General features: G+C 42.2%; 1 protein-coding gene across 2 annotated transcripts in view; it reads right to left on the minus strand.

Moving 5' to 3' along the window:
• CDK7 (cyclin dependent kinase 7) overlaps positions 1–12,003 on the minus strand; it is a 32,903-nt gene that overhangs the window by 18,045 nt on the left and 2,855 nt on the right. For both annotated transcript variants that reach the window (XM_075854891.1, XM_075854890.1), the window contains exons 3-4: positions 6,014–6,047; positions 2,627–2,694 (exon numbers count right to left, since the gene is read on the minus strand). In XM_075854891.1, coding sequence (XP_075711006.1) covers positions 2,627–2,694; positions 6,014–6,047 — 102 coding nt within the window. The remainder of the gene's footprint in view (positions 1–2,626; positions 2,695–6,013; positions 6,048–12,003) is intronic.

The following is a 12,003-nucleotide window of genomic DNA, read 5'->3' on the forward strand; positions in this document are numbered from 1 at the left end:
TAAAAACTTGGATTCAGACACAATACAGGGTGGTCTCAGAATTAAATATATAACGGAAGCAAAACAGCTCTGCTTCAAAAAGGAAGAGAACTTTCTCTGTAGTACAACTTATAAAGAACTACCTTGTAAGTCAATGTCCCACCCTTTAGAGCGTTGAAACAAGAGACACCCATCTGTAGACATCACTGTTACAGTGTTGCTGCTCCTCATCAGTACAGAGTAGGGTTCTGGTTAACTGAATGAGATGCCTTGAACAGCTCTTGAAAGGTACCGATTCTCCTTGTGGCATCACCTATAGGTGGCACTAAAGACAGTTTTCTTCCATCTGGGGGAGAGCTACTTTGCATACTTTTTACTCAGGGAATAACTATTGCTAGACTGGCATATCTTATGTGCATTGTCAGCTCAAGTCATTACAGGGCTTGTACGCGTTGGGCTTCGTTCACATCTGCATCAGGGCTCCTTTCAGGTGTTCCGTCTGAGCTTTCCAGCAGGGGAACCCATGAACGGAACCATGACTAAAACGGATCCTTGCACAACGGAGACAAATGGAAACCATTTGCACCGGATCTTTCACCATTGAAATCAATGGTGATGCGTTTGTTTCAGTCAGGGATCCGTTCATGGGTTCACCCCTGACGGAAAGCTCAGACGGAACCCCTGAACAGAGCCCTGATGCAGATGTGAACAAAGCCTTAGACAACACCTTTTATTAAAAAGGATCGTCCGACAATAAGCTGATCAGGGAGTCCTACTGCTGGAAACACCAGAGACCAGCTGTAATCTGTTGGGGGAACTTGGCACCATCACAAGGGAGAGTAAGAATTACATAGCTGCTATTAAAATCAATTGGCTATCAATTCAACACATGTATTGAATCAAAATTCACATGCCATAGTTAAAATCTACATAAAGGTTAACTTTGTATTTTGCATTACATGAGGTTTTGTTTTCCATTACTTTAACCCGTTAGTGACCGCCAATACGCCTTTTAACGGCGGCCACTAATGGGCTTTATTCTGATGCATATGCCTTTTCACGGCACTGCATCAGGATAAAGTAAACAGTGCAGGGAGTGTCAAATCTCCCTGCTCTCAGCTGCCAGAGGCAGCTGAGAGCTGGGAGCGTCCCTGCTCTGCCGGGTGAGATCGATATTAGTATCGATCTCACCCGTTTAACCCTTCAGATGCGGTGCGCAATAGCGTGCACCGCATCTGAGTGGTTTTGGAGAGAGGGAGGGAGCTCACTCTCTCATCCCACTAACACCCGGCGATACGATCGCCGAGTGTCTGAGTCTCTAATGGCAGCCGGGAGCCTAACAAAGGCCCCCAGGTCTGCCTGGAGCGACTGCCTGCTAGATCATGCCGGAGGCATGACCTAGCAGATGCCTGTCCGTTTTAAACGGACAGGCAGTAATACACTGCAATACAAAAGTATTGCAGTGTATTACAATAGCGATCGGAGAATCGCATATTATAATCCCCTAGTGGGACTAGTAAAAAAAAAAAGTTTAATAAAGTTAATGAAAAAAAAAGTGAAAAAAAATGAAAAACCCAGCTTTTCCCCTTACACAATGCTTTACTATTAAAAAACCAAAATAAAGTAAAAAAGTTACACATATTTGGTATCGCCGAGTCCGTAACGACCCCGACTATAAATCTATAACATTATTTAACCCGCACGGTGAACGCCGTAAAAAATTTAATAAAAAACTATGGAAAAATTGCTGTTTTCTGTGAATCCTGACTTTAAATTTTTTTTATAAAAAAGTGATCAAAAAGTCGCATCTACTCAAAAATGGTACCAATAAAAACTACAAGTCTTCCCGCAAAAAAAAAAGCCCTCATACGACCGCATCGGCGAAAAAATGAAAACGTTACGGCTCTTCAAATATGGAGACACAAAAACAAATAATTTTGAAAAAAAAGGGTTTTTACTGTGTAAAAGTAGTAAAACATACAAAATCTATACAAATTTGGTATCGTTGTAATCGTAACAACCCGCTGAATAAAGTTATGGTGTTAGTTATATTACACGGTAAACGCCGTTGATTTAAGACGCGAAAAAGAGTGGCGAAATTTCAGGTTTTTTTCTATTCCCCCCCAAAAAAAAGTTAATAAAAGTTAATCAATAAATAATATGTCCCCCAAAATGGTGCTATTAAAAAGTACAACTTGTCCCGCAAAAAACACCACCTTATACAGCTATGTCGACGCAAAAATAAAAGGGTTATAGCTCTTGGAATGCGACGATGGAAAAACGTAAAAAATGGCTCGGTCATTAAGGTCTAAAATAGGCTGGTCATTAAGGGGTTAAACTAAATTTGGATTTCTACCAGTTTCCAGATCTCGGAGCAGTGGTTTGTGAGATCTGATGATAGAGAGCTAAGTAGTTAGGTTTCTTGTCGGACAGACTACAGATAAGCTGCTGTCTGTTTCCAAGGGTGACCAGCAGAATTCTGAAAGCAGCTTTGGATATGAAAGGTGGAAAACCGCAAGAAATAACTCACAGATAGAACAAGACCAGCCAAATATTGGTAAAGTTACCCAACTTTTTCATGCACATTTAGAAGGTGGAAGGCTGCCTTATTATATGTACCGTTAGAGACAGTAAACCGCATACTTACACCTATAATGTTGGGATGACTCAACTCTTGCAGAAGTTTGATTTCTCTTAATGCAGTTCTGTTAATACCTGCAAAGCATAAAAAAAAAACATTAATTGGTAAAAATATATTTTCATGTCGAGTGACGTTTACAGGATGATAGTAGAAATTAAGTTTAGGAAAGCGCACCCGGTCGGAGAGAACATGGAGGGGTGTGAAACATCGCAACCAATGTGGAAAACCTCTTTACTTTGCTGGATGTCGAGAATTAAAATATCTTTCACATCTAATACCGCCGGTCCTCCAGGCAGTAATGTCACGTCACATGACTATGGCAGCTAATCATGCCACAGTACCGTGGACACAACATCGAGGCTGTGCCACGATTGCCTGCTATGGTCATGTGTCATGTAATCACTGGCTGTGATTGCAAGCACGGCCGCCCGCATTCTCGGCCTGTGCTCCCATACAGAGTATGGGAGCACTACCCGTAAGACGCAAAAGATAGGACATGTCCTATCTTTTGGGGTACACTTCTACGGCCCGGACACCTTCCCATAAATAAACGAGAATGTGTGCGTGGACAATAGAAGCGAATGGGACCGTAATCGTGGTCCGCAATTACGGACGATTTTTACGGTCGTGTGCTTGGGGCCTAACCAAAGGGACGGCAGCAAAAGATGCAAAACTAAACAGCTATTTCTTCCAACTCCACCGTAGACATGCACGGCTAAGCGCACGTTTATTTCAACGGGGAGAGGGAAAGAAGTCGCTGCCAAACTTATTTTGGCAGATAAAAGATTTAAACACGCCCGATCTCGCTTTATTCCGATCTGATCTGTCTAGAGGTCTCCCGACAGCAGATGTGGGAGCGAGTGGAGAGGCCTTCATACACACAAGATTGTCAGTCGACAAAAGCAGCAGCAACTTTGATCTTCTGTGTATAGCGAGCTTTAGTATACGGGACATTATTTCCTAAAAACCAGCACATTAAAGAAGATCTCTAAAATTCCCCCGCATCTTGTAAAACCCCGGTTGTCTGTTTAGAACGTTGGCCGACATTTCACTAACATGATAATTCAGACGACCGATTCCCTAGGAGTGAATTAACCTTTATACTGACTCTGTTGCTTGTTTATGGGTTCACTTTCATGCATTGAATAACTTTATTATGTTCTACAGAAACCATTGTATAAACAAAAGAAAAAAAAGATGCAAATAGTAACAAGACATAAAACACTTATAGCCAAAACTAAACATCTCTTGTAGCCGGGCCAAATAAAGGGAAGGTAAACACGTCTGTGGTCGTAAATACTCAGATACAGAATCACTGTCTTGGTTTGACGGCCTCGGAGATTGAGGTCAGCGACCAGAACATTCCCAGACTTCTCCTCAGTAGCCACATAGAACTTTATGATAAAGCGCCCGCAGCAGGAGGGAGCTACAAGAGGCGAGCAGATCCTTTGCATGTAAATCGAACAGAAAAAATTACCAGGTCACCCAAATAAGGAGATCTATTTTTAAAAGGTGTTTTCCAAAAATGTATATAAATATGCAAATTCAATAACACATTTTTCTACCAAAACTAGACTAGACATGCCGATAGCTTGCCATTTTAGACAGAAAGTTATAGGGAATAAAATGCCCAAAACTCCTGGTCCTCCTGCAGTTCCGCTGTACTAAATTTAGATCACAAAATAACTATAGTTTGGTTCGCTAAAACCACAGGAGGTCCAGGTGTTGTGGTCGGATCAGAAAAATGCTGCCATATTACAGCAGTCTGAAACCTGGCATACACAAAAAGAAATAATAATTCATTGAGAATAAGATATAACAGATCAGTTATGGACAAGCATGCAATCCAGGCTCTAGCAACCACCATCCTCCGCATATTCCACTGGGACAAGGAGCAATCACTGGACGTGCCAGGTTTAAAAGCAAATCATCTAGTTTTATGAAAGGCTGTGAATGAAGGGTGAAAGACTGGTGCACCATCTAGTGGTCACAATATAAAGTTACAACAGTCATAGAAATAGTGGCACTGAAAACAAAAACAGCCACAACATATTTAACATGTCAAAACTTATTTGTCGTCATCTTTAAATTCACACGGTTTGCAGGGGGGGGGGGGGGGGGGGGAGACTGTAAAGTTTGGTGGAGGAGGGATAACGCTATAGGGTTGTTTTCCAGAGGTTGGCCTAGGCTCCTTAGTTTCAGTGAAGGGAAATGATTCAGCACACCAAGACATTTTGGACAATTGTGTGCTTCCAACTTTGTGGGAATAGTTTAGGGAAGGTCCTTCTGTCCTAGTGTGACTGTGCACAAAGCAAGGTCCATAAAGGCAATGGTGTGAGGAGTTTGGCGTGGAAGAACATGACTGGCCCGTGCAGAGGTCAGACTTCATCCTTATTGAACACCTTTGGGATGAACTAGAATGGAGATTGTGGGCCAGGCCCTCCCGTCCAACATCAGGGTCTGACCTCACAAATGCTCATCTGGATGAATGGACAAAAAATTCCCACAGATACTCCAAAATCTTGTAGAAAGCCTTCCCAGTGGTAGATTTATTCTTCTAGCTACAAAGTAGGGACTAACTACATATTATTGCCTATAGACTTAAAATGGAATGTCATAAAATCATCTATAGGCGTAATGTGTAGGTGTCCTAATACTTTTGAGAGAGATATATATATAATATTTTTTTTTACATTTGCATGAAAAAATTGGTTGGCGCATTCCTTGGGTTTTGAAGTTTCTTTAACACAAACAATGAAAGAATGACCTCACATTTTGTTTGGATACGGGTTCTGCTTGAGGAAGCGTCAGTCGCCAAGTTGAATAATCGCACAATTTTAGCTTGTGATCACTGTTTGATGCATAGTTGTGTGCACAAATGATCAAGTTGTATTTATTTATCTTTTGCGGTGTGCTTGCTCATACAAATGTAGATTTTTGGTAGTATAGCAGGTATTAGGGATGTGCACTATAGAGTTTTATCCCATTTGTGGATGAAGAATTGCTACATGACCTCTACTTCAGTGTTTTGTTTTTTTTACCTCAAACTCTTACCTCTATTCCTTTTTACTCATTTTTTTTTTTTAACGTTTTAATCAAATATTTTAAGCCTGTATGCCTGCTACTTCCCTAAATCGTAAAGCACTGAGGAATTTGTGGGTAATAATATGTGCAGTTGTACAAGACTGTCACTTGGGCTGTTTTTCACAGCATCCGACGGTAATCACGGACCCATTCACTTAAGCGGGTGAATCGGGTCCGTTTTCACGGACCCAACTTTTTCCAATCCATGGAAAGATAGAACATGTCCTATCTTTCCGCAGATCAAGGACGGGATCCGGCCGATGCACACTGTCGCATGCATGAGGCATAATAATAAATAATAAGGCTTACCATCATTGGCTTCTGCTCTGTGACCCAGTTTAATCTTTAAGAAAAAAAACAATAGTTAACATGTAAAAAAATAAAAATAAAATAAATCAAAACCGCACACACACGAAGAACAACCCGCAAATAGTATTTAACTGCACCGCTGCCTATTCACATCCTATGGAAAGCGCCACTTTTAATAAGGATGTGAATCGGAATCCACCAGTGCCCAAATGAGTAGCGGTTCTGGGGCTCCCTCTCTCATTTCCCCCCACAAGTACGGACACCGCTACGGGGGAGTGAGCCTAAGGAGCCCCACACACGAGCGTGTTCAGTCCCTGATATATGGTCCATATGTCGGCTGCATTTCCCGGACCGAACACACTGTAGGAAAACACGATTACAGTACGGGACAGTATTCCCGCAGCGAGGCAGTGACACCAAACGTCATAGATAACTATGATGCTAGGAGCCCTGCAGGGTGTTTGGTCCGGGAAATGCGGCCGGCATACGGACCATATATCACGGACTGAACACGCTCGTGTGAATCCAGCCTAACTAATCGGCACAGTTAACCCCTTAGATGCCGTGGTCTACAGAGTCCATTATAGTTTGCCGGTCAGCTTTTACACTGACAGGCAATAATGCTTTGGCGTACTAAGTTTTCCAAAGAATTATGTAAGCCATCATTGGATCGCGGGTTCTATTCCCTTAGAGAGACAAAAAAAACATATAGATAAAAAAAAATATTAAGAGTTGAATGAGATTCCACAAATTAAAAAAGCGGTCGCCCCAAAAAAAACTTACATTTTTTCCATTAAAATAACATTTTACTTTAAAAGAAAAAAAAAATGTATATAGGTTATCATATGGGAATAGGATTTATTTAAACCGCATCAACCGAAAAAAAAACGTGCAGAAATTGACCTAGAATGTCAATTTATGCTGCAGAATCGTCGCATTTTTGTCACGGTTCTTCCCCATTGAATTCAATTGGAGGTAAAATCCGCAACAAGTAGCAAATGTTGTGATTTCTGTGGTGGAAAAGCTGCGTTTCTGAAGATATCACAAATCTGAAAAAAAAAAAAAAAAATACAAACAACCTCGTTTAAATTTAATTAAAAAATAAAAAAGCCCCCCTTGGCTTCGTCATAGCGACGACTCCTCCTGGGATGCGGCTTCAGCCCATGTGATAGTTGCCGTCAATCGTAGGCTGTAGCGGTCACATGGGCTGCAGCATGATCTCAGGAGGCCACACTGCATGGGGAATAGAGGGACACGTCGCTATGACAACGCCAGCGAAGGGAAGTATTGGCTTTTTTTTGTTTTCTGATCTATTTTTTCCGCAGCGGCGATTCCGGCTGAGAATCTGCACCACAGTTTGGCGAGGTTTTTCAGCTGGACTTCCTGCGGGTTCTAGGTCGAATACACTGCGTACTTTTACTTTGTGTATCCAACCTGTGGGAACAGAATCCCTAAGGGTTTAAAACAGAAATCAAGCAGAAAAAGGGACATTCGGATAGGTCTTAAAGACAAGTCAGAAGACATCACAGCGGGGCAATCTGATCACCGCCCTATGCCTACATGCAGAACTATACAGGGCCCAAACTTTGCTGCAAAGATTTCTTGTAGAGGAGATCTGGCATTGCATTGTAGACTGGTAAATTAAATCCATGGTGGTCCGCATACAATGTGGTGTCTGCGGTTCAAGAAGAAGAAAAAGGCAATTGATGGTCAGAGCGCCGCAGTCCATCACATTCTGGAAACCCTGGGGTGGTGTAAACTCATGGACTCCAGTTGATGTAGTCCGCCGACATGTATCTATGTGCACAATTGTCCATTTTAGGGCAGATTGGCTCATACCTTATGGGGGGGGGTTTTTTTTGCCTTCGTCTAGATCAACCAGGGGAAACAAAGTTATGATTTAACCCTCCCCAGTACTTCCCCCAAATCCTCTCCCCTAGTTGAATGTGTGTATATTTTTTTTTTCAATTGGAACTAAGTAATCGGTTACCATTGAGAAACACAGGTCTGATTGATAGCCTTATACACACTAGCCCCTGTCTACAGGTGAACAGCACTATGAATTCACAGGATAAAAAAACGTGGCAACAGGTGCTTACACGTGGGCTCATGCACATGTCTGTTTAATTAACCCATGTTGTACGTATCCGTAATACAGCGATAATATCTATGTGCCCATACCATGCCACCATGTGCCTTATACAGAACCCATCGCTAAAAGAAATGTTGAGGCGTGTTCCATGGATGCCGCACTGAGGTATTCTCTTAGAGGCATTACTTCTAGGGTAGAATACGCGCCTCAAGTTCCTATGGGTCCACAATATGGAAGCACAGGGACTCCTTGTGCCGCTGTAGTGCGCGCACACAGCACGGTCTCAATCATGAGGCCTTCTGAACCTGCGTTCCCATGGCAAGATACCATTACATTTATAAAAGTTCCCGTTAGGAAACCTGCACATTTTACAATGATTACCACCATAGTAACGCTAACAACAAGGCATTACATTAAAGGGGTATCCCAGCGATAAGTAGACACACAATGGAGTCGGGTTTTTGGAGGGGACTTCAAGTCTCCAGTGAAAAACAGTATTATAACCAAAGATTGCATACTCAAGGAGTGTCGTCTAAGTATTAACCCTTTCAGGGCCAGACTCATTTTCATGCTTTTGTTTTTCCCTTCCCCACCTTCAAAAGGTCCGAACTCTTACTTTTTCGTTGACAGCCATATGAGGGCTTCATTTGTATTTTCTAATGGTAAGATTTAATATTATGTGGGATGTACTGGGAAGCTGGAAAAAAAATTCAGAACGGGGTGGAATTGGAAAAAGACAGCAATTCCTCCATTTTCTTATGGGTTTCGTTTTTACAGTGTTCACTGTATGGTGAAAATGACACGTAACTTTTATTCTGCGGGTCAGCACAATCACGGTGATAAATTTATATTGTTTTTGTTATGTTTTAGTAAAAAAAAAAAAGGTAGAAGTTTGAAAGAAACGAAAATAATGTTTCCTTGCCATATTGTAACCGCCGTAACTTTTTTATATTTCTGTATACAGAGCTGTGTACGGCGTCTTATTGTACGTGGAAAGATTACGTTTTTAGTAATACCGTTTTAGGGAATGTCGGGCATTTCAATCACTTTTTATTGACCTAAAGTGCATTTTTTTTAATCCGCACTTTCAATGATTTCGCCGTGCAGGAGACTGTGACCGGCCCCCGAAGTGAGAGTGGCAGTAAAAACCCCTCAGATGCTTGTGGTAACATCTGACACCAGCAACTGAGGGGTTAAATGCTTGCGATCAGAAATTTGTCTTCATAACCTTCACTTAGATCTCAGTAACTATTATTCATTTATAATGAGGGGGAGGTTTGTTAATGGTTTGTGGAGATTCCCCACTTAGGTCATCTTTAACTTCCAATGATTCTGTTTAAAATATTGGGACAAAGCAAAATGATAGGGTATAACACGCATGACGTAGCAGAAGGTGGTCGCTCTGTATATAGCGGCCCTGTGAACCGGTCAATGCGCGGATCACACAATACATCTCATTCAAGAATCCTGGTGTCTGCCTCTATTTGGAGCACTAACTCCTCACCGGTCGCATAACCTATTTTGAACCTACTGCTCAATGTGTTGTGTGTTGGTAAATAAACGATATGTTTTTCACCCATATATGTCCCCTGCTTCCGTTACTTTACCATTAGTTCCAAGTACCATGACAAAGCGATGGGCATGTCCTTCATCACTCCCATGTACTGCCACCCCCCGCTCCAAACTAAATATCCCACAATTCACAGTTTTGATTCTCGAAACACCCACGTTGAGCTTTGCTTACTTCTTGGATTCCTGAGGATTAACTGGTTGCCGACACAGGACGAGTATGCTCGTCCTGAGCGGCGAGCACTTTGCGCATTAGGACGAGCATACTCGTCCTGTGTGACAGCCATCTGTGCGCGCGATCCAGAGCGGGGCAATGGCTGTAATACACAGCCACGGCCCCGCTCTGACAGCGGAGAGGAGAGAAACATCTTCTCTCCGCTGTTAACCCTTTGAACGCCGCGATGACAGCTGATCGCGGCGTTCAAGGAGGGGGGACTGCACATTGATCACGTCACAGAAAATAACTGTGACGCGATCAAAGCCCACAACTTGTATGGGCAGACAGCCCAGGGTCCAGTGAAGGACCCCAGGGCTGTCTTAACATATTTCCTGTTGTTAGGGCATACTGAGGTATGCCCTAACAACTGCCTGTGTACGATCAGTAACAGGCTAATGTACTGACATATAGATCTATGCCAGAACATTACAGTTACAAAATAAAAATCAAAATGATAAATCCCTTTATGGGATTAAAAAAAAAAGTTAAATGAATGTAAAAAAAAAAAATTATGGTAAATAAATAAATAAAAAGTAAATAAAATACACAGAAACACACATTTTTTATAATAAATCAACTTTTTAAAATAGAAGTCCCAAAACATGAAATAGACATATTTGGTATCGCCACGACCGTAACAACCTGTACAACAAATATATAACATTATTTATGATGATCGGTGTATGGTGTAAAAAAATAATAATATTAAAACTGCTGCACAACTGCTTTTTTTCTGCATTTTAATCTAATTAAAAATTTATAGAAATTAAACGATAATGTATTTGTACCAAAAAAATGGTACGTACATAAAGTACAACTCGTCCCGCAAAAAACAAAGTCTCATACAACTACGTCGTACAAAAAATAAAAGCGTTATGAGCGTCGGGATGCAAAGAGGGAAATTTTAAAAAAAAAAGCTCTGTCCTCAAGGCTAAAATTGGCCGTGTCCTTAAGGGGTTAAGAGTCTGGTGTCACACATATCAGCAGCATCCCTGCTTGTCTGCACGAGCCATAGGTGGAATGTCAGGTCGGGTAGATTCGGCTAAACGCGCATGCGCTTTGACATAAGGAATAGGGGGGACCGTAAGTAAATTATTTTGCTAGATAAGAGCTAACAAAAACAAAATTACTTATATTTAGTGATTTAAAGGGGTATTAGCATATTCTCGATATATAGTTCTCGATACAGGTGCGGGTCTAAGAGCTGGGACACACTTCTATTAGACATTAATGGCACATACTGTGGATATGCCATAAATGTCTAAGTTGGGAATGTCCCTTAAAGAGAACCGTTCACCTCCCCAAACATGTGCAGCATGTTATAGGGAGGGCTTCTAAAACCCTGTCTCACGGAAAAAAATAAAACCCTAACTATCTCCGTTATTTACATATCGGTGCCATTATATTTGTGCCCGATATGTAAATAAGCCCCTCAACAGTCAATGGGGCGTTTCTAACTAACTTAATGGCAAGGTAACGTGAGGTCTCTGCTCTGACACTGTCCAATCAGCTGCGGAAAGTGTCAGGGCGGCTTGCGGTGAGTTCCCTTGCGCGAGAACACACAGACTGTGTTCGTGATGCAGATGGCGTGCGCGAGCCCATATCGACGTCACCACTCCCGCCGCAGTAGATCTCCTCCTCGTCTCTTCTGCTGCTTCTCACAATCTCTGCTTCTCACTGTCTCTTCTCCTCATTGCTTCTCCTCGTTCCGTGGCGGCGGGAGTGGTGACGTCGATATGCGCGTGCCGTGGCGGACGCCATCTGCAGCACGAACACAGTCTGTGTGTGTTCTCGCAGGAGGGAACTCACAACAAGCCGCCCTGACATTGTCCGCAGCTGATTGGACAGTGTCAGAGCGGAGACATCACGCCCCCTTGCCTTTTAGTTAGTTAGAAACGCCCCTTTGACTGGTCAGGGGCTTATTTACATATCAGGCACCAAATATAATGGCACCGATATGTAAATAACGGAGATAGTTAGGAATTATTTTTTTTTCATGAGACCGGGTTTTTGAAGCCCTCCCTATAACATGCTGCGCTCAGCTGCACATGTTTGGGGAGGTGAAAGGTTCTCTTTAAATGACAGTCATTGTAATGACAATCTAAAAGCAAC

The sequence above is a fragment of the Rhinoderma darwinii genome, chromosome 1 (genome assembly GCF_050947455.1).
Source record: "Rhinoderma darwinii isolate aRhiDar2 chromosome 1, aRhiDar2.hap1, whole genome shotgun sequence".
Taxonomy (NCBI): domain Eukaryota; kingdom Metazoa; phylum Chordata; class Amphibia; order Anura; family Rhinodermatidae; genus Rhinoderma; species Rhinoderma darwinii.